The 23,036-nt window shown below is 48.4% G+C and overlaps 1 protein-coding gene across 2 annotated transcripts in view; it reads left to right on the top strand.

The window, feature by feature from the left end:
• Positions 1 to 2,346: 2,346 nt before the first annotated feature.
• ILDR2 (immunoglobulin like domain containing receptor 2) overlaps positions 2,347 to 23,036 on the top strand; it is a 68,333-nt gene continuing 47,643 nt past the window's right edge. Inside the window, exon 1 of one of the 2 annotated variants that reach the window (XM_047841269.1) lies at positions 2,347 to 2,393. In XM_047841269.1, the coding sequence (XP_047697225.1) occupies positions 2,366 to 2,393 (28 nt within the window). In that variant the 5' untranslated portion in view covers positions 2,347 to 2,365. Of the gene's footprint in view, positions 2,394 to 8,522; positions 8,651 to 23,036 lie in introns of those variants that run through there. The other variant, XM_047841268.1, reaches the window with a different exon arrangement.

Here is a 23,036-nt window from a genome sequence, read left to right as displayed (position 1 = left end):
CAGAGGGAATACCAAGTGCATAGACCCTAAGGTGGGCACGCGTCGGCTGTGTGTAAAGAACAGCAAAGCAGTCTGTGGCTGCAGTGAAGGAAGCCAGTGGGAAAATCGAGAGGGTATTAGACAGGGAGTTGGGACAGAACCATACAGGGCTTACGAGGCCACCGTAAAAACTTCAGATTTCACCTGTATTGGTGAGAAGCCACTGGGGAGTTGAATGACTTCTACTATTTTTTGAAAATATGAAATATGAAGCGATTGTAAGCTAAGCGAGTGTGATGAATGCACCAAGAACACACAGCATTTTGAGAAAACGCCTTTCCTAATGCTACTTCTTCCCAGATGCTAGTTTAGGTTAAGGTCCTGACATTGTTCAGTGTGCATCTTCCAGTTGATGCTGATAATAATAGTAATAGTAGCTGACGTTCACTGAAGGCTACTGTGTCAGACTGTCTCTTTTATTACATAATGGTTTGCCAAAGCAAAAAGAGGGATTTCCAAGTTCCCCGTCATCTCTAGATTTTGCCTGAATGCATAACCATACTCTGGAATAGCTCAGTCTGAATTCTAGTTGATTCCTCTGCTTGCTCAGTCAGGTCATGCAAATTCTACCTTGTGTTTCCCTGCAATGTCCCTCCCACTTGCTGTTTGCTTCCCATTTCTGCTACCCTGTAGCCTAGTTTTGATGCTTGTTCCTTTTTGGGCTCTTGCAATGAGCTCTCACATGGAAGAGGTTGTCTCTCTTCCCATCAACCCATCCTACACCCTGTGGCCAGAATAACTTGGCTGAAACACGGGTCTAATCTTGTTTTTCTGCCTAGAAATCCTCGTGTGGTCCACAGCCTGTGGAATTAAGCTCAGACCTGGGACCCTGGCTCCCCTTGGTCTGACCTCCACCTACCTTTCTAGCTCTGTGGCTGACTCTGCCCTTCGTGAAGCTATGTTCTGGACGGCAGATCCCACTCTCCTCTCGGCCTGTTGCTTGTGTATCTGCACTACCTCCTGCTCCATTTCTGCCTTTAGAAATTCTGCCCAGGTCACATTTGAAGACTTAGCTCAGGGGTTACCTTTCCTTGAAGAGATCTCTGACCAGCACTCCCAATGAGTAATTGACAGCTCTCCTTTTGTTCCACCACCATACCTAATACAGGTCCTGTCACACCATCGCAGATAAAGACCATGTGTCTGTCTCTTCCTCACCCCAACGCACACACATGGCTGCATCTCAACTGTAAACTCTTTGACATAAGGAGCTGTGATTCATTCATCTTTAAATTCCTTTCATCTTAAATCTCTAGACAGCATAGTGTCTAGCATATAGTAACTGCTCAATAAATGTGTAGGGGCTAAATGAAGGAATCAGGGAAGAGAGAAAAGATGAAGAAAAGGGAAGAAGACCCTAAGAAGACCTAAAACGGTTTGCGATTAATTAGACAAAAATCCACTTTGATTATCTGCGTATAAGGCACTCACTCAGAATTGGGGTAGGAACATGGGATTAACAGTTCTAGGAGAGAGCCTCAACCCAGAACTCCGACACGTAGGTCAAGTCTGCTGTTTTTTTAACACTAGCTTTTGAGAGTCCACAAATGACCCCTCTTTTGTTTGAGTTGTTTCCTTTCATGCTCAGTGTTCAGGTTCTCTTATTCTAGCTCCCTTCCCTGTCTGTCTTCTGGGGGTAAGGTCATTGGATGAGATACTTGTTCTGGCTCACTTCCCTCTCTCAGGTCCCACCTTTGACGTGTGCCAGGGGAGAAGGCCTCTAGGAGAATGCTTAGGGCCGAGAAGCAATCCTCTGGCTTAACCATCAAGACCGAGTGCCCAAGGCCCTGATAAAATACAGAAAGACATGCCTTCTATCATTCTCCCCACTTTGGGCTACAGAATGCTGATCGATCGATCCCTGGAATCTGCTCTGTTGATCATTTTGGGGGCTGTGACTGTTGTTCTGGCCTCCAAAGTGTGCTAACACTGAAACAAAAAGAGAAACAAAAGCAAAACCCAGAGAAAGGGCGCATGAAAGAGAAGCAAGCTTACTTCATCTTTGGCTCTGTAACTCGCAAAGAAATTATAGTTGAACTATCAGTCAGTAAAGGCTCCCAGGGCTTCAATTGCTCATAATTAACTTGATTAACTGCTCAGGATTGAGACAGAATGAGAGCAGGTGTGCATCTGGGGGCTTTGTAGCTGGCTAAAGATGCAGGCCTGACAAAACACCTGTCACTCCTTCTTTGTGCCTCTATTCTTCCTCCAGGGATGTCCCAGAAACGGAGTGCATTGTGGCACAGTTGTATCTTTCGTCCAGCAACTTTTTCTACGCTGCAGAAATATTAGAGGATATAGAAAGTTATGCAGAAGATACAAATGAATGACAATCCTACCCAGAGATAACCATGGTTAGTATTTTGTTGTTTCCATTGGCTCTTCTAAATGCATTGCCTACATTTGAGACCCTGCTGTAATACAATTTCATATTCTGCTCTTTTTTTCTGTACACTGTCCTTGGATGGACCTCTGTGGGAAATTGTTATTGGAAAGCTAACTCAGGTGGAGGCCGCCCACTGTTGGTGAGGTTTGGCCTCAGGATGAGGCAGGCAGACACCATCTAAAAAAAAAAAAAAATATATATATATATATATATATATATATTTAGTATTTATTTTTGAGAGACAGAGAGACAGAGTGCGAGCGGGGCAGGGGGGAGGGGGGAGCAGAGAGAGAGGGAGACACAGAATCTGAAGCAGGCTCCCGGCTCTGGGCTGTCAGCACGGAGCCCAACATGGGGCTCACACCCATGAACAGTGAGATCATGACCTGAGCCGAAGTGGGAGGCTTAACCAACTGAGCCAACCAGGCACCCCGGGCAGACACCATCTAATTCGGCACCCTACACCCCTGAAGTTTGCCTTGAAGCCGGAGACAGCAGGCTCTTGGGTTAAATCTGCCTCAAGTACATAGAATTTTCAGCACATTTTCCCAATCTTTTACTTATTATATACTTACCACTGTTCTTGGCAGTACAGCTTTTTAAATTTTTTGGCATCATGCACCCTGCATTTGCATTTCCTTTCTTTATAGCATTTTCTTAATGAAACAATTTATTCCTCAATATGAAAGCGCTTCCAGATTGAAAACGTTTCTAGTTTCCAGTATAGGGTGCCTAGAATCTGCCCCCCCCCTTTTTTTTTCGGTTCCTTGCTTCAATTTATATTTTTTAAAACTTACAATTCATTGAACGTTGGTTTGAAGACACCGGGAGATGGGGAAGAAAACAAACCTAAAAGGTAGCACCAGGGCAGGAGAGCCGAACACAACTCAGATAAGAAACATGGTATCTATTTTGAAGTCACACCTCATAGATTCTTCCTGGAAGTCAAGATCAGAGAGGAGAAGTGAAGTGTGATGTTATCTGTGTGCTTTAAAAAGACCTATGTTAAGCAGGATTCGTGTGCATGCATGCTTCCCCATGTGCCTGCAATGAAATCATGTTTTAAAGTGGATTCAGCTGCATTATATTTATAACCACAGGGTTGCTACCAGCTACCAGCATGTCTCCTTGTGGTGGTTCACTTCTCTTCGTGTCCTAATTCGGTTCTAAAGTGTGCAGCTTTAGTGGACTAGCGGTGTGCTAGTCCACTTAATGCTGGCTGTGGCTTCCTTCAAGTCCGGCTCCGGTCCCACACAGGTTTATGTTCTGACGTGTTTGTTTCTGGTTGCAGCAGAAAGTTTGAAGTATAGGGGATTCAGACCCTGCCATGACGGTGAAAAATTAATCTGCACTGTCCTATCTGTCCCATCCTGTCTTATCTGGCCAGAGAAATGGACAGCTGGAGCTTAACCAGATCTGAATCTGGGGTTCATTTGCAAACATCAACTCAACAGCTACTCAGGGAAGCGAAAAAGTAATTAGGTAGTACTTCTTAAACCTTAGAGTGTGTCAGAAGCACCTGAAGAAGGCAGTTTAAAATGCAGATTTTCAGACTCCACCCAGAGTTTCTGATCTTAGTTTTTATCAGAGCCAGAGCCAGAGGATCTGCATTTTAAGCAAACACTTTAAAATTTTTAAAAATTTTTTTAATATTTATTTTAGAGAGAGAGAGAGAGAGAGCGCGAGCTGGGAAGGGACAGAGAGAGGGAGACACAGAATCCAAAGCAAGCTCCAGGCTCTGAGCTGTCAGCACAGAGCCCTTCGTGGGGCTCGAACTCACGAGCTGCGAGATCATGACCAGAGCCGAAGTGGGACGCTCAACCGACTAAGCCACGCAGGTGCCCCTTAAGCAAACACTTCAATGTGATTCTGATGCTGAAAATTCAAAAACCACACTTGGCAGAGCACCAGGATTCTGAGGTTATGCCCCTCTACCACCAACAATACGGTAAAATCATACCGTCCTTCTGCCTTCTTTCCACTGGCCATCCCTTAGGCTCCCTGTTTTGAAACATTGGGTGTTCCCTCAACGTTTCTCTTAACCCTCCATCAGGTTGCTAATAACTTGCACGTTTGGGAGGGACGCACATTGTGGCTTAATCCAGTTTAACCCCTCCTTAGAGATGGCTGGGAGCCCCACCCATTCAGGCAGATGCGGGCTCCACCAACTGTTACTCTAGCTGGAAGGTAGAAGTGTAGACTGCTACACACAGAACAAATTCCCAGGATGGTGGACGAGGCCCCTGTGTTCTATGACTTGCTCTGGCGCAAACTCTCCCCCAAGTCCCCTGAAATCTTGTTGATTTGAGCACACACTCGAAGCTCACTTCTTCAGTGGGCATTCACTTTCCACTTCCTGTGCACATGCAGGTTCTCTTTGCTTAGTTGGACTCTTAAAAGTTGTCCAAGTTGTGCATAAACTTCTATTGTTCTGTACGCTTAGACACTAAACACTGTGCAAACTCTTCTGTGCACTGTGTGCACCTGCCCGTGCACACACACAGTCACACACGCATACAGTAAGTGGCAGAGCATACTACAAACACATGGTCATATCAGCTCAGGTGTCCTCCCTGAGTCACTATAGCCCTGGAGTCAGGGGTCTTGGCATCCAGGTGTCAGGAGTTAGTGGTCTACATGGTGAGCTCCCCTTGTCACTCCTTAGATGTTATCTATTGTTCTGGAAGACTCCAAAGAAATCATTAACTCCTTGGCCTTTACAAGGAGGTCTAGATGCCCCTTTTATGGTGCAAAGGGCATATGCTGGGAGTCAAAAGACCTCAGTTCAAATCCTCCCTCTGCCATTTACTAGCTACCTAATCTTAGAAAAGTGAATTCAATTCTTTGGGCCGGAGCTTCCTTATTACGATTAAATGAGAAAGCTTGTAAGACATCTAGGACTGTGCTTAAAACCTGCTAGGGAATGTTAGGTACCTGCTTTAGTCTTATTTTCTATTTTTCTTTTCCTTTTTTCTTTATGAAAGGAAATAGTCCTCCAAATTTCTCTCACACAGCATGTTAAAGTCAGAGTTCTTTTTTTTTTTAATTTTCTTTTAATGTTTATTTATTTTTGAGACAGAGAGAGACAGAGCATGAATGGGGGGAGGGTCAGAGAGAGGGAGACACAGAATCTGAAACGGGCTCCAGGCTCTGAGCCGTCAGCACAGAGCCCGACGCGGGGCTCGAACTCATGGACCGCGAGATCATGACCTGAGCCGAAGTCGGCCGCTTAACCGACTGAGCCACCCAGGCGCCCCTAAAGTCAGAGTTCTTGATTGCAGGTATCAGAAATAATCTCTGGCCAAAATACACAAGGAGGGAATTTATGACAGGATACTGGGGGGCTCACAGAAATGCCAGGAAGGCTGAAGAGCCAGGTGTAGAGAAAATGGGCCGGAACCCAGAGAGGTCTGTACAAGCAAGACCACAGCCAAACTCACACCTCAGAGCAGTCCGAACACGGGGTGCCCCTGCCCGCCCAGGGGGGAAACCTGATGCTCCGCTGTCTTTGCTTCTCTTATCCCATGCTCCGGAATCAGAAAGCTCTGAGTGAGAGGGTCCCTGGCTATGCTTGGAGCCTAGGCCTACACCCCAGCTGGAGTGGTTGGGGAGGTGGCTCTGGATTTTCTGGCTTCCACGGTTGGAGTTTCTAAAAAATAATGATGTAGGCCCGGTCTGAGGACCCAGAGGGGGTCCCACAGCACCAGCTAAGAGGGTCCTTGGCTTTGCACAGGATAGAAAGCAAATGTGGGCTGAGAGGAAGTGAGAACAGAACGTATTGGAGACATAGAAAGAGTAGATAGAGTGTCTGGGAGACTCGGAAAGGAAAAGGAGAATGAGTCTTAATCTTTGCTTGCGGGTCTGGTGTACATGTCCTTTCATGCATCCAGGAACCAGTCACAAATACGGACCAGTGCTCAGGTGTCCTCCATTAGTCACTGCGCCCAGGAGACAGGGGTCTTGGCATCCAGGTGCCTGGAGTGACTGGTCTACATGACAACCTCCCCCAGTCACTCCTTAGATGTTATCTATTGTTCTGGAAGACTCCAAAGAAATCATTAACTCCTTGACCTTTACAAGGAGCATATACATGAGCTGAACTATAAAGCGCGTGTATGGTGGGGGTGATGCAGGCGGTAGTAGGAATAAAAATAGGAAAAGGAGCAGAACCGGTCCTTCCTGGGTCCCTTCAGTTTCCCCATCTCAATAAGAAGGGAACTCAGATCTCAGGCAGTCAGGAAAGATCAGTGTCCAGAGACTTTTCTCCCATTTCTAATGTTCACATCTCACCCCTGTTTCACATATACATTCATTCTTAAGTGCGTAATCTTTCTCTCCAGGAACTCCCCTCAAGCTTAGAACCACTCTGTTTCAGAGGCAATTTTATACCTGCCTTGTCTCCTTTCCTCTGCCCAGAATTCCCTACCCTGCCCCCTTTCCACTACCAATCCCGGAACAGTTCAAATCTTGCCCATTCTGCAAATGCCAGTGGAGATGTGACCCCTTCTTTCTTGCGGTGCCCCTCCAACCCCCTAAATTGCTCCTTCCATTATGTTCCTAGGGCACTTTGCCTGGGTCTCCATTATCACCTTTGCTTTGTTTTACTACCACTATGTCTTAGGCGTTTAATGGCCTGACCTTCTTCCCTCTCCTGGACCCAACGGGACGCTCTTTAACTGCAGGAAGCCGGTCTTATTTATCTTGTAGCCTCGGTTCTTAGTACACAGTAGAGGCTTAATACATTTTTGTTAAAAAAGCAGAAGTTTCTTCTCACTTGTCTCTCAACACATACGTTCAGACACTTTTCCTATGCACATGCGACAGACCCATTTAAAAAGTGGAAATCGGGGCGCCTGGGTGGTGCAGTCGGTTAAGCGTCCGACTTCAGCCAGGTCACGATCTCGCGGTCCGTGAGTTCGAGCCCTGTTTCCGATTCTGTGTCTCCCTCTCTCTCTGCCCCTCCCCCGTTCATGCTCTGTCTCTCTCTGTCCCCAAAATAAATAAACGTTGAAAAAAAAATAAAAATAAAAAGTGGAAATCAAGGCGCCTGGGTGGCACACTGGGTGAAGCCTCTGACTTTGGCTCAGGTCAGGCTCTTAGAGCTCACGAGTTGGAGATCCACATCCGGCTCTGAGCTGACAGCTGAGAGCCTGGAGCCTGCTTCCGATTCTGTGTGTCTTTCTCTCCCCCTCCCCCACTAGTGCTGTTTCTCTCTCTCTCTCTCTCTTTTTTTTTTTTTTAAAGAAATAATCCATGTGAATGCATTCAGCAAACTGTACCGTTTGGACAAATGCATTTGATCTTAGCCAAAAGGCCGGGAAGCGATTAAGCGTTGGACACATGTAGGCGGTTACAATGGTTTATTTCTCTCCAGTTTTCCCTATTTTCTGTTAAAGAGCTCTATGCCCTTGGTATGCCTCACAACGTTTTCACAGGAGAAAGTTGCAGCGTGGGTCTCCCTGCTACCTTTCCCGATGCTGGAGAATCTCTGGTTTCCTTGAACGGCCTCCTGGAAGCAGACACCCTTGCCCAGAGAACTTGCTAGGAGGAGTCCCGGGACAAGTTATGCCAAGTCCCCGCAGGTCCCCCCTCCCGCGTCTGTCCCTCCCCCGGTGCAGGCTGGCCACAGACACCTGCGTCTCCTGACTCCCCCTCCCAGAACCCCCACTCCGTCGGGGCTCGGGTTCCCGGACGTGGGCCTCCCTGGGAGGAGCAGCGCCCGCGGCCCCCGGCTCTTCCCAGCACCCTCTCCCCCAGCGTACTTTGTTACTCGGCGCGACCTCGGGGCCGGCACGTGACCCAGAAACTTCGGAAGCCCCGCGGCGGCGGGCGGCGGGGCGGAGGCGGCGGCGGCGGCCGAGCTCCCCCGCGCGGCCGGCTCTGCGGCGGGGAGGCGCTCGCCCCGCGCCGCGCTCGCTGCCTGGGCGTGCGGGAGCGCCGCCGGGAGCCGCGCCGAGCCGAGCCGGGGAGCCCGCGGCAGCGCGCCTTCGGCAGGCAGGCGGCGCGGCGGGCCGGGCGGGCGGGCGGGCGGCGGCGCCCAGGGACGCCGGGGGCCGGCTCACGCGCGCGGCCGCAGCCCCGCCGCTGCCGCTGCCGCTGCCGCCTGGTCACCCCGAGCCTTGCGCTGCTGCCCTTCCCCACTTTGCCCGCTCCTACATCTGAATGGGAAGTTGGGGAACATGGACGGGGTCGTGCTGGCGTGGATCGCTGTCTTCTGGCTAACAGGTAGGAGTCGTTTTCTCCCCAGGCGAATAACTTTACGTATATTCCCTCGGTGCTTCGGTTCCCACCCCACCCCACCCCCATTCCCCCCCTGGCTGGGCTTAAAGCTGCTTAGCAGGCCGGCGGTAAGTGGGGGAGGGGGCTGTGTGTGTGTGTGTGTGTGTGTGTGTGTGTGTGTGTGTGTTAGAATGATGGAGGAGGCGGGGAGAATCCCGATTACAAGTGAGACGGATCGAGATGCAGGTGTTTGACTCATTAGGATTTTTTTTTTCTTGTGCATTTCCTTTTCCACACAACGGTTCTCTCTTGGTCTTATCCCGAGTTTGTAATGCTGTGGGTCCTGGGAAGAGCCTGGCTAGGAAGAAAGAAAGCTCGGGGGAGACCGATTAATTAACAGAACTGGTCTTCTGGAGGTGAGGGGTAGAGGAGTGTCTCTTGAATTCCTTCCCTAGAGAAGCAGCGAGAGCCAGCGGCGTTCTCTCTGTGGCTCCGGGGGGGTGCAGTGGGGCGCATGAGGAAGGAGATGGGGACGGAGGCTTGATTGGTTGTGGAGTTTAGGGCCCTTCTCTCTCTCTCTCTCTCTCTCTCTCTCTCTCTCTCTCTCGCTTGGTACAATTTGGGGAGTGGTCTCACAGTGGAGAAGAAAGAGACTTCTTCCCCCAATAAACAGGCCCCAATAAAGATGAATTGCAGAGATATTCAGAGGGTAGAGCTTCTCCTCAGCATTAAAGTCACTTCCTCTAGCTGGGTCCTCTGTGTTTCCCCCTGCCTTTCAGGGAACTTTCTCCCCACCCCCCTGGGGTCTGGAGAGGCTCAGCTTCCTAGCACGTTGTCTCCCACGAAGATCCTGCAAGGTTAAGGGGCCGGTGGCTAGCCCTGAGAGATTCACAAAGTAGCCTTGCTTGGGTGGGAGTGGGGATGGGTAGGAAGGTTCAGGTAGTTTGGAAGCGGTTGAGACCAAGATTCCAAGCAAGGTGGAGATGGACTGATGGAGGAAAGGAACAAGAGATCAGAAAGGTTGTGAGGACTGGATGCGGGCAGTGAAGGGCAGGGGAGAAAACAGAAAATAGCACCCCCCTCCCCAAAAAAAGAAGAAGTTCTGTTCCCTCTGGGGGCACCACTCAGAAGATTTGGAAAAATCAAGTCAATAGGGTAAGGGGAACAAGTTTAAAATATCCAAGGCAAATCATTGGAAGAGGATTAAATATATTTAAGAAGAAAAGCAAGAACTCCTTTTCCCTTCGCTGTAGAGTAAGATTACTGATTGCCTCAATTTTTTTTTTCCCTGTTCCAAACGAAGGGCCCCTAACACTGGCTCTGCCCCCTGCTGGCTTTACGTTTGGGGGAGCAGGGCACGCCAGCAGAGTTAGCCTCTTCTCTTGGCTGTTCTGAGTTCATCCCTCCCACATTATTCAAATATGAATCATCTCTGATTTCAGGGTTTGGCTGAGCCATGTCTCCCCACTCCCCTGGCCTCCAGTGCCTTCCACCTCCACCCTCACTGATTCTGAATGTCCTTAATTTGCCTCTACTTCTACGTTATCATACTGGAAGGAACTTGGGCCTGGAGCCTGTATCACCACCTCCCCAAGGTCAGCTAGGTATCCTGGGGTGGGGGTGGGGGTGCTCTGAGTCAGAGATGCTCTTGCAGATACCCAGGGATGTGCCCGAGAAAAGCACTCTAGGGATTGGCAGGGAGTGGGAGCAGAAGGCGAACATATATCCAGGCCTTGCTAGATGGCCGACAGCTTTTTATGAGATGGAGTCATATCACCGGAAGGGGTCACAGGCCGTCTAGTTCAGCCCTCTCACTTTACAGGAAGGGAGGTCCAGAGAGGTGACAGGCACACAGCAAATTTGTGATGCAGCAGGGACTAGAACCCAGTTCTCCAAGCCTCGGGCCAGTCCTATTTACACTCTCCTAAGCTGCTGCCTCTCTGGTGTTTCTGTTTGTTCGGTTGTTGGTGGTGGTGGTTGTAGGATGTTTTGTTTTGTGTTTATTTTGAGGGGAGTTGCTGCTTTGTCCGTGCCTTCTTTGCTCTGTACCTGGGGAGGCCGCCACCTGCCAGGAGGCAGGCAACAGGTTAGTTGTTAGGGCCATCTCAGCTGTCAGATGGCTGGGCGGCTGTGCTCTGCACGGGAGACTGGCTCTGGAGATCCCTTGGACCCCGCAGGCATCCCCGGATCCCAGCTTCTGCTTCCCCGTCATCCCATCAGGCTGTCAGTTGTGCCTCTGGACCGGCTGCCTCTCAGCCTCAGCAAAGCAGAGGAGCTAAGGATGGCGGCTGGGGAGGGGGGAAGCCAAGGATGAGACGGGGATTCAGACTCATCGTTCACAGAGAAGCCAGGAGAGGAAAGGTGAGAAATCTCAGTCCGGCCCAATCAATGAATTTTCTCTTAAGGGGGTGGTACAAAGGGAGGGAGAAAGGAAAGGACAGATTAAAAATGAGTCAGAGAGCATAGGGAAAAACACATTCATTCTCCTCTCCCTCCCTTTCTCCTCCCCCACTTTCTCTTCCCTCCCTCCCTCCCTCTCTCCTCCCCTGTTTCTTTTAATGCAGGCTGAGCAATTTCTAATCAACACTTTAGTTTTTTTCCCCTCAGTCTCTAGCAGCTCCTTCCTTGTCTCTCATTGCTGAAATTCTGCTGTATATTTAGCCTCATGATTTCTTATTGTCATTGCGATGCTGCTTCCTGTAATAGATTGTTGTTGTTGTTTTGAACCAAACGCAATGCTTATCAGCTGTTATTCTAGCAACAGGTGCCATCTAGCAGTAGGACCTGAAGGAGGGTTCACTCGGTCTTTGTTCCTGAATGTGGATGGTGGCGTTTTCCTCCTTTCCTGGCAGCAGAAGCTGTGAGAAACGCTGGCGCCGTGTCCACTCCGCGAACACACTCCCATGCGGGGAGCAGGCGACGGGTTTTCCTGGAGGCTTCTGCGCCTCCCTGTGATGAAGATTGCTCGCTCTATTAGCATTTCTTTTGGTTGCCTTCTGGCTTTACTCCATTCATTCATTCATTCCTTCATTCCTTCAGCCACCCTCCAGGCACGGTTTCCTGTGCTTTGTAAGGGTTCCAATAGGTGCTGAGGATGAAGAGAGAAAAGACACAGTCCTTGTCCTCAAAGAGTAGTCAGTCTGGTCGGTGACTCAAGCGAGCTTTCCAGTGATTTTGATGTCGAAGCAGAAGGTCCCCTGGTGAGAACCGTGGCCACACGGGGCGCGAGGGGAGCGTGGCAGAGGCACACCCAAGCCGCACCTGAAGTGGATCCGACGGCGGAGGCCTGGAATGAACTCCCAGAAGAGGTGGTGGCCGCGGGGAGACACGTGTTCCCGCATGTCAGTCAGCTGCGGAGTTCCGGCCACGTGCGGGCGCCGTGCCGGGGTTAGGAAAATGAATGAGACACAGCCCTGCCTTCCAGCACCCGCCGGCGGGTGGCCGGACACGGTTATGGAGTAGCCTGTGCCAAAGCAGTAATGGAGCTCTGCACCCAGTGCTGTGGGGGTGCTTCCAGGCGGCTCCTAGCCCAGCCTGGCGGGGGCCGGAGACATCCAGGAGCGGTTGTTACCTGGTGTGGTTGGCGTTCAGGCAGATACCTGGTGCCTTTTTTAGGAGAGGCTTGGATACGGAGAGTTAAGGCGGGGATTAGCCCTGGAGAAGGAAGAGTGGCTTCCGGAGGCTGCTGACCCCTCCGCTTCCATGATCTCCTTCCCTGTCCTGCACTCCTTTCGGTTCCTCTCCCTCCTCTGTTCTCCTTTCTCCTGGGGAAGAGACCTTGCTCTTACCAGAGCATCTTCTTTCAAACTCCTTATCACAGCTCTCCCCACTCCCCTCCATCCCCCCAGCCAGATGCTGCCCTCTGGACCAGAACAGGGCGGCTTGTTTGGGTATCACGCTCTTTAGATTTTACACTCACGTGACTCTGTGGGTTGGCGGGTTTTTGCAGACTTGGAATTGTTAGTACTCGTAGTCTTGGTGCAAGTACTTGGTGCTCAGTACAGTGTTCATAGTTTTGGTACCAGGACTCGGTTGGTGGATGGAACCTTGACCTGGAAGTTAAGGATTGGGTTCCAGTCCTGCCTGCTCCACAGATTGACTATGTAAACCGTGGGATCTGGGTCTCATAACCTGGTGAATGAGATGACTTCTGAGGTCACTTTCAGCTCTAAGATCCTATGATGTAGAATCTTTTCTCCATGTAACTTTGATGAGTTGGAAGTCACAACTGAAGAGTGACAGGTCCAGTCTTCCCTTTGTAATTCACCCAGGGAAGAGCCACCAGCCAGCTCCAGTTTCTTCAGCCTTTCCCTGATCACGAATGATTGGAATGAAAGACACCAGCCCGGGGAGGGAGAGCTCTTGCTAGGATTTTCAGAGAAACGGATGGGGTAGCACCCAGTGCTTGGTGGATAGGAGAGGGTCCACTCTGAACTCTTAAATGTGGTCAGATTGGGAACTGGCAAAGCAAGCCAAGCACTGTGGACCAGGTGGGATGACTCCTCCTAGAGCCAATATGGCCCTAGAATGTCCCTTCTAGTCTCAACTTTCTGTTCCAGGACCCACTCATCTCCTCACTTCTTTCGACATTTTAGCTTTTATGCCTCCTTTTCTCCAATCAAGAATATAAAGAGAGGTAGGGGCGCCTGGGTGGCGCAGTCGGTTAAGCGTCCGACTTCAGCCAGGTCACGATCTTGCAGTCCGTGAGTTCGAGCCCCGCGTCGGGCTCTGGGCCGATGGCTCAGAGCCTGGAGCCTGTTTCCGATTCTGTGTCTCCCTCTCTCGCTGCCCCTCCCCCGTTCATGCTCTGTCTCTCTCTGTCCAAAAATAAATAAACGTTGAAAAAAAAAATTAAAAAAAAAAAAGAGTATAAAGAGAGGTATAATGTGATGGTTCTTGTTTGTTTACATGCTATCATGCTTTTCGGTATGTTAAATGGCTTTCATATACATTATGCCTTTCGATCATTCTAAGTAAGAATGGCTGATATTACCTGCCTCTACTTAAGAAGACAAAGACTCAGAGAGAATAAGTGACTTGTCCAAGTCCGTGGTATCTTATTGATCCAAAAAATAAGAAACAGTGACACTGACTTGATACGACTTGGTTGTTTCAAGTGCCTGAATCCAAGTCAAACATTCTTTTCTGCTTACAGTGGGTCGGAGTAGAACTCTTGATTTAAGTGAACATACGTGGGGTCTGTTATGGGGCACTGGGTAGTGAGGCTCAGAGTTCATGGAACTCAAGGAAATATGGCAGGGACTAGTGGTAAAGAAAGCATTTAGCTTTTCCACTTCAATTCTAAGATCTAAAGTAAGTGAGAAGTGCTCCAGTGAGGCCCAGAGAGCAGAGGATGTGACCCAGGGACAGCAGGTAACTGCTGGTATATCAGAGCCCATCCGGGACTAGGGGCTGGGGCTCTGCACCCGGGAGCCGCACAGGATGTAGCTGGGGCGTGTGTACAGTTGAAATTTTGGTCTTCAAGATAGTTTTTGGCTCTCTGAAAGTGAAAGAAGGCATTTTGGGTGACTAGTGTTCTTTATGGGCCAAGAAACAAAGAAGAAGTCAGAAGAACATGCTGCTTCCTGTTCTCCTGCAGTGTCTGCAGTCCTGTGGAAAGTGGTGCCCCGCATCAGGAGTAGAACCCTCATTCAGCTGGAATCCTGCATCGTCACTCCTCCATGCCCTTGGCTCATCAGGAGGCAGACCCAGAGGCAGTGCAGGGAGAGGGATTAGATTCAAACTGACCTGGATTTGAATACCAGCTTAATATTTTACCTTATTTTCTTTGGCTTGAAAGTGGGAAATTAACTTCCGTTATACGGCTGTTGTGATGATTAAAATGGAATTATGTAAAACTCCCAGCACAATGTGTGGTACACAGTAGGTCCTCAATTACTAATTATGAACCCCAAATAGGCCTATCAGCCAGCATTTTGATACAGCAGGGAGCAACCTCCAAATCTCAGTAGCTCGTACGAGCAGACATTTGCCCCTGCTCATATTACACGGGAGCTGAAGTCAGCTACGAATTGGCTAGAATTGGTGGACTTGGCTCAGTTCCAAATGTCTTCTTGTTCCAAGACCTGGGATGAAGAAGCAGCCACTAGCTGGGCCTGCCGTTGTCATGGTGGAGGGCTCAAGAGGGTAGGGGGAGGGCCTAGAGTGACCAGAGCCAAAGCATGCATCTGCCCTTTAAGTTTCTGCTTGGACGTGTCTCATGGCCTTACGTGTCTTACGTACTTACATTCCATTGGCCAATGCAAGTCCTTGGAAAAGCCCATGGTTTTTGAAGTGGTACCCTGCCTACAGGGAACAATGCAAGAGTCCAGAGGGAAAATGAATTGGGAATAATAAATAAGACGATCTATTAACTGGGTTAAATCATTCAGCAAATGTGTCGAGTACCTACTATGTAGCAGAGTCTTTTTTTTTTTTTTTCAACGTTTATTTATTTTTGGGACAGAGAGAGACAGAGCATGAACGGGGGAGGGGCAGAGAGAGAGGGAGACACAGAATCGGAAACAGGCTCCAGGCTCTGAGCTGTCAGTCAGCCCAGAGCCCGACGCGGGGCTCGAACTCACGGACCGCGAGATCGTGACCTGGCTGAAGTCGGACGCTTAACTGACTGCGCCACCCAGGCGCCCCATGTAGCAGAGTCTTTAAAAGGCTGCAGGAGAGAGTTTGTCATTTCATGGCAGGGACCACTGAATAGGAAATTCTTAGGCAATGCGATGTCATCCTCTCGGGTACCGTGACTGCAGTGAGAGCAAGAGGAGACTCCTAGAAGAAGTGATAGCCGAGCAAGTTTGGAGGGATAAGGAAGAAGTACTAGGGGAAAAGTGGGATGGGAGAAGGGGAACTTGCAGAGGGAACAGCCATGTGCAGAAAAGACAAGAAGCAGGGAGGACCTGATTTCGGACAATTACAAACATTCCAGTGTGGTCGGGAAATTTGGTGCCGCAGGAGGGATGAAGGAGAGCGGCCCCCTCTGAAATGGGGCCAGTTGTCCCTTCTCCTGAAGTGGCCGGAAGGAGTCGTTAAAAGGGTCAGAGCAAGGGAGTGCCCCAAACGGACGTACATTTTAGAAATACCATTTGGACCTCAGTGCGGAGAATGGGTTAGTCACGGAGCGACTAGACACGGAGGAGTGGCGGTGGCGTGGTTGGATGTGCAGGGTGAAGGGGCAGGAGTGTCAAAGATGGCCTTCAGGCTTGTGGCTTGGCATCGATGGGGATGCCATTTGTGGGCCTGAACTAATACAGGAGGAGAAACATGTCAGGGAGGGAGATAAAGTTTCACTATGTTGCATTTCATTAAAGTAGAGCCTAAGCTGCTTTAACAGAGAGACTCTAAAATATAATAACTCACACAGGGGCGCCTGGGTGGCGCAGTCGGTTGGGCGTCCGACTTCAGCCAGGTCACGATCTCGCGGTCCGGGAGTTCGAGCCCCGCATCAGGCTCTGGGCTGATGGCTCAGAGCCTGGAGCCTGTTTCCGATTCTGTGTCTCCCTCTCTCTCTCCCCCTCCCCTGTTCATGCTCTGTCTCTCTCTGTCCCAAAAATAAAATAAAACGTTAAAAAAAAATAAATAAAATATAATAACTCACACAGAATAATTCCTTTCTCTCCCCTGTAATAATCCAGGCCCAGTGGGGGTGAATTTGCCATTCCCCACATGTAGCTGCCAAGACCGTTCCAGTGACTGGCATTCTTAGCCAGTTGGAGCAAGGAAAGCAGAGGGCCAGGCAGGCAGCTTGTCTTTAGAAAGGTAACCCAGAAGTTGCACCTATCACTTCTCCTCATCTACCTTCATCCCGAACATACGGCCACATTAGCTACAGAGAAGCCAGGAAACATAGTATTTGGCTGGCTTGGCTGGCTAGATTAAGCCCTGAGGAATTCCATTACTGACGGAGGGGGACCCTTAGTGTCTCCCTCTATGGAGTGACAAGTTGGAGGTGCTTGTGTAACATCCACATGGAGAATGAGGTTGTGTCTTTGGGTCTGGAGCTCAGGTGAGAGTCTAGACACGGAAATACAGATAACGAGGTGGTATAGGTTGTTCAGAACTTTCTTATAGGAGTTTTCTCTGTCCAAATGGCCGGCCCATCTCAGAAATCTGACCCACCCAAATGAACCAGGACACTTTCCAAAGTACCTCTCCCTTGCAGGCTAGGGACTGACCTCTTTTAGTGCAGCTTTGGTCCTGCTGGAACAGCAGGTAGGCCAGCTAGACATTACCCAGGAGCTCATTTCAGATCTCTGGAAGACAAGGCAAATCGGACAGAAAAGAGATATGCTTCTGGCTCTCATCTGCACAGTGGCGGCCGAGAATGGGAAAGCATGGCTCAGTTGGACACAGAGAACGTATGCTTAATGAATGGCAAGTTCTGTGTGCACAAGTACAGCGTTATTGGCAGCAGATAATAAGCAGGCCATGAGCAAAGCCTACCTGAGCCAGGGCAGCACTGGCATTCACCATAACCCCGTGGAAGACGGGGAGCTATTGCTGCCTTTGAGGACTACCAGGGAGAAAATATACAAGAATGCTGTCACATTTTTAAAGTATCCAAATGGCACATCTGGTCACCCTAACACTGAAGTGGATCAAGCAATCAGGTGTCATGAGAGCAAACAAGAGAAACTGATCCTGGCCAGTTGAGGCAGGAAAGGAGTTAGAAGGAAGCTGATTAACTTGCAGAACCCGTGGGAAAGCTGCATAATTGGGCTTAGATATTAGGCAAATACCAAGGGGATGTCTGCTATTCTTTGTAAAGCCTTTTTATTTTATTTTTTAACCCAAGTACATCAGGAAGATGATGGATTGTTCCTATTTTTTTAGGGGAAAAAAAAAGACCCAAGCTGACTTGTCTTTTCCTTTAAACCTTGAGCCTGCAGGGCAGCATTTCTCCAAATACTTTGCTCCCATCCTGACAATGCCACTGAGGGATGGACAAGCTTTATTTCCTCTTCTGGACTATGGACCAAACCTAGAGGAGATGCGTGGATACTTCGTACTCATCTCCTACACTTAGGAAACCCACCCGTGGCAGGCAGTATCTTAAGAAATTGGGACAATATGTTGAAAGTGTGCAGGCAAAAGATAAATTTCTTAAATAAGATCTAACATGAAGGCAGGAGAAGGAAGATTTGTACTGTCATACGGAATGCAGCAAAACCTTAGGAGTCTGACGGCCAAGGTATGCTGGGGAACGGGTGATTCTGAGGTCAGAATCCCACTTCTGGAACTTCAAGGACGGATGAGCTTTATACGAAATTTCTAAAGATGAAAATCCCTACAATGATGATTGTCCATGACCTTCAGCAGCAATCTTTGTTTCTCTAAAAGGGGACTGTACTTCTTGAGCTGCCTCCCAGAGATGCTGGCAAGAATAGCTTACCAACTAACTAGTGGGGAAAAGGAACTTGCTTTGGAAAAAAATGAAATGGCTAAAATAAGAACAGCTTTGCTTTAGATACCGCTTTTGTTATTCTCGCAAGAACACAGTTTGTCACGTATGGAATCCTTTCCTTTCCACGAGAATTGGGGCAGGACCTTGTTTGGCCGCATGAAGGGAGGCATTGTCTTTACTTGGAGCTGATCTTCCCTGGCCTAGTGACTAGCCGAGGTGGGGGCTGCTCTCTGAGCTGTCGCGCATCACTCTACTTTTAGGCAGCTTTTCTAAGTTATTGGCCGGAATCCATTCTCTGTGCTGGGGGTAAGTCACTCCTTCATTTATTCTGTCATCCATTGATTCATTCCGCGTTGTGTGAGCTTTAGCCATATTCTGTGGCTTTGCTACATACTGGGGATACAGGGTCAACCAAATCCTGGTTCCTGCCCCCAGAGACCCTGGAGTTAGAAATGAACTTTGTATTGAATTTCTCAAGATCAGGGACTGGTCTTTCAAATCAATTTTCCCAGAACTTAACAGAGTGTTTTAAAACAGACTTTTGATTGAATTTGAGTTTGATAGGCAAGGGGAGTTTCTCTGTTGATCAGGGGCGCAATGACAACAGCCAGCATGGTCTGGTGGTCTAAGAATGAAGATTCTCTCCTCTGCAAATGTAGAAAAACACATAATCTCCAATCCCCACCTTTGTGTTTTTTTTTTTAATTTTTTTTTTCAACGTTTACTTATTTTTGGGACAGAGAGAGACAGAGCATGAATGGGGGAGGGGCAGAGAGAGAGGGAGACACAGAATCAGAAACAGGCTCCAGGCTCCGAGCCATCAGCCCAGAGCCCGACGCGGGGCTCGAACTGACGGACCGCGAGATCGTGACCTGGCTGAAGTCGGACGCTTAACCGACTGCGCCACCCAGGCGCCCCTCCAATCCCCACCTTTGATCCTCAGTGTGCTGTCTATTTGCTGCTCTCAGTCAGGAATCCTAAATTTTACTGATGCCTTCTATAAAGGATGATTCCTTACCTTACTTCACTTCTTTTGCTATCTTTTGCTATCTTCCCTAACCTTTTCTCTCCAGTGTTCCGAAATACTTGCTTTCGCTTGTAGGCTGAAACACAGATTCTTTCCTTACCTCTATAAATCTCTTTATCAGACACTGAAACAGCAGTCCCTTATGGTGTCGCCAGTGCCTGGACTCGGAGGCCCATCTTTCCCATTGTGCCAGTGTATGCATGACCCAATGCTTCCCTCTCTCTGGCTCGCAGGGACTCCTTCAGTTACATGCTCTGGTGTTTCCCCAGCGAAAGGAATAACATATTTATAGCTAGAGAATGGAAAATGTTTTAATATGTCTGGAGTGCGCTTGGGGCCAAATCACATTGAAGACCTCATATGCCGTGTCTCGGCATTCGGGTCTTATCCCGGAAGGAAAGGGGAATCAATGGAAATCTTGAAGCAGGGAGCAGATATGATTGGATATGTCTTTAAAAAAAAACAACCCTAGATTAAAAAAAAAATGTGTGGGGCGCCTGGGTGGCGCAGTCGGTTAAGCATCTGACTTCAGCCAGGTCACCATCTCGCGGTCCGTGAGTTCGAGCCCCGTGTCAGGCTCTGGGCTGATGGCTCAGAGCCTGGAGCCTGTTTCCGATTCTGTGTCTCCCTCTCTCTCTGCCCCTCCCCCGTTCATGCTCTGTCTCTCTCTGTCCCAAAAATAAATAAACGTTGAAAAAAAAAACTTTAAAAAAAAAAAATGTGGAGAGTGTATTTGGCCAGAAGTAGGGAGACCACGTAGGAGGCAATTATAAAACTGAGGAGGTAACGAGACCTATGTGAAGTGATGCTCAAGAGCTTTGGAGCCCGTCAGCCTGGGTTCCTATCTGACTGTTACTTGCTAACTCTGAGATGTTAGGGAAGATACATACATTCTCTGAGAAACAGGTTCATCGTGTATAAAATGAACATAATAACAACTGTAGAATTTTTTGAGAGAATTCATTTAAGATACTACATGAATAATGCATAACACAATTTCTGACACACAGTAAGCATTTCATAATTATTATTTAGTAGGAGGAATAGAAACCTAATTTAAGGGGGTGATGGCCGCAATAGAGGAGGGTCAAATTTGAGAGATGTTTAGATTTAGTGACCAACCAAATGTATTCGGGGATGGAGAGGAAGTCATCAAAGCTATGATTTCTATCCGAGGTGATAGGATGGGGTTATACTGGCAGAGGAGCTAGAGAGAAAGGAAGGACTGCTCTAGAAGCAAGGAGTGGGAAAAGAGATGATGAATGGGGTTAGACATGTTGAATTTGAAGTATCTGTTAAAACATGCAGATGAGGCTTCAGAGAGCTGAGGGTCTGAGACTTAAATGATAGTTGGAACCGTGGGAGGGAATACGATTTCTCAGATCAAATGCACGGATGAACACCACGAAGAGGCTGACCATTTTTAATTTATTTACCTGGCATGCAAAGATATTCTTATTAGCCTGTATAGACTCCAGCGTAAGAAGTACTAGGTTTTTGGCATCTGACAAATAGTGAAATAGAAAAAACTCTGTGGGAGGCAGGACCAAAGCTCAGGACGCTAACCTTACCCCAGGGCAGATCTCTTGGAAATGAGAACCAGAGGGAGGGTATTGCCAGGCCGTATCTCAGTGCCCATGGGGAACTATCATTCTTAGTTTTCGCCCCAGTTACATACTCTCTCTGAGGGGCCTGATCTGGTGGTAGGAATGGAGATCCCATATGAGAGGTATTTTTCCAAGTTGGGTGGTCAGCCACATGGTTTCAGATTTGGTTCAGTCATGTGTCGGGGGGAGAGGAAACAGTACTCAATCCTCTGGAGAAGGGGCTAGTATCGTGGCCCAGGTAAACAGACTGGAGCCTAGAGTAAGGTCTCAGTCCCAGTTGGGCAAATGGATTGCAAATCAGGAGGAGACCGTCTGAGATAAACACAGGTTGAGAAGGAGATGGTACGTAGTGGGTGTAAGGAATCCAAGCCCTCACCCAGAATTCAGGGTTAGGGCCAGAAGAGCCATTCCAGACCCCACTAGAGTGGGTTGGGGTTCCTAAAGGCAGGCTCAAGACCCGGGTGGCATTCATCCTACAGTTTGAAGTTCATAGAGCTAAAGCAGGGATTGGCATTTCCATCTTTCTTCACTCTTAAGGTCCTTAAAGAGCCGATAAACTGGGATTTACTTGAGATTTTTCGTCCTGTCTTCTCCAGTTGTCCAGATGTATCCTTAGCTGAGAGTTCCAGGGTTCCTAATATACCTGCACAGGAACACACAGGGTTACCCTCCATTTCTGATTTCCAGGAGGTGCCTGTGTGACTGTGCAGTGATGAGTAAACCCAGGCACTGTCACTGTTCAACTCCTAATTACCTATTCTAGCGTTCCTGTGCAGTTTCTGCACTCTGCCCTCTACGCACTTAGCATCTCCCGTCTTGGTATCTGTGCTCACCCAGCTCTAGGTTCATAGCTTCCCGGAAGTCAATAGACTGTGCTTGACAGGAGCACCAGCTACATTTATTGAGTGTTTGCCATATACCATGCCGTCCTAAGTACTCGGGTTCAAATTTCATTTAGCCTTCAGTCAATTCCGTAAGGTAGTTATAATTATCCTGGTTTTACCAGTGAGGAAACTAAAATTGGTGAGTTGAGAAATTTGCTATAGGTCATGCAGCCAGGAAGGGGTAGAGCTTGGACTCTAATTTAGGACTGGATTCCAAAATCCATGACTCTCGCTCCCATGCTGTAAAATGGTAGATGTTTCTCAGAATGTGTTCCTGATTCTTTGGAGCATGGATTTGTATTGTATGTCATGGAATGAACGGAGAACCAACTAGACTACATTAATAATTAAGGGAGTCCAATAGCTTGGTCAAATGGCAAATCTCGTTAACAGAGAACAGAGCTGTAAAGGAGGTTATTCTTAGTAGTCACCTAACTCTCTCACAAACAAACAAACAAAAACACAAAACCCTGACCAAACAAACAAACAAACAAAACATACAATACTTTTATTTAGCAACGCTTTTATACAACACTTTGTCTACCTTCTTTGCTGGTTTTATTTATCCTAGAAAGGCTAGGAAATGTGATTTCCCAGGTATAGCCTGAAGTGATAGCAGAGAAGAAAGGCGGTGTGGTCAAGTACAAAGTGTTGTACTGGGAACAATGCCTGTGATTGGTTATTCAGCCTCAACCACTGCTAACCGAAGTCCCTTCACCCCTCTGTCCCATTTTTGGAGAACTGGAAAATTGGAGTGTGAATAGGGATTTGGAGAAGAATTACAAGGTTAAAAATTAACGCAATGGAATTTCAGGAGAAATTGTAAAGAAATTTCTTTTCCCACTCCAGCTCTGTGAGTTAGAGAGCAGTGGAATTAGCCATATCAACATTTGGCGTGGTGGAAGGAAGCAATGGAGCCTAGAAACTGAGATTCTTCAGTGAGCTTCCAGATTGGAATTATTTGCCCCTGGATGGGGCTGATGTACATAGTCTGGTTATCATCAAGCCTGTTGGTGGTGGACGTTCATGGAGATTCAGGAGCCTCAGTGTGGGAGGTGAGAGAAAAAGCAGGAAAGGTGAGGGAGGATTAGTGTTTGAGATCTACCACTGCAGGACATGGTCACAGTCCTCTGCGGTAGGGTCTCCTCCGGACAGGTGCCCAATGACGTAATGCTTGTTAACAACCCCGTGAGTAAGCATTATGAGGCTCATTTTGTAAGTGAGGGCTGCTTAAGAGGCTTCGTTAAGGCCTCATTGCTAGTGGATGGCCAGATGGGATTCGAAGTACTATCTATTTGATTCCACTGCTATACCGTGCTATCTATGACACATGTAACCGTTTTCTCTGCAAAGTCTTAGAAATTCCTGTAGTGATAGTCATTCATGTGTGCGTGCGTTCCTTCATTTATTCTATAGCACTTGGTAGGTTCAAAACACTACGATCTGGTGAATCTCAAAC

The sequence above is a fragment of the Prionailurus viverrinus genome, chromosome F1 (genome assembly GCF_022837055.1).
Source record: "Prionailurus viverrinus isolate Anna chromosome F1, UM_Priviv_1.0, whole genome shotgun sequence".
Classification (NCBI taxonomy): domain Eukaryota; kingdom Metazoa; phylum Chordata; class Mammalia; order Carnivora; family Felidae; genus Prionailurus; species Prionailurus viverrinus.
This window is presented reverse-complemented; position numbering and strand designations above follow the sequence as displayed.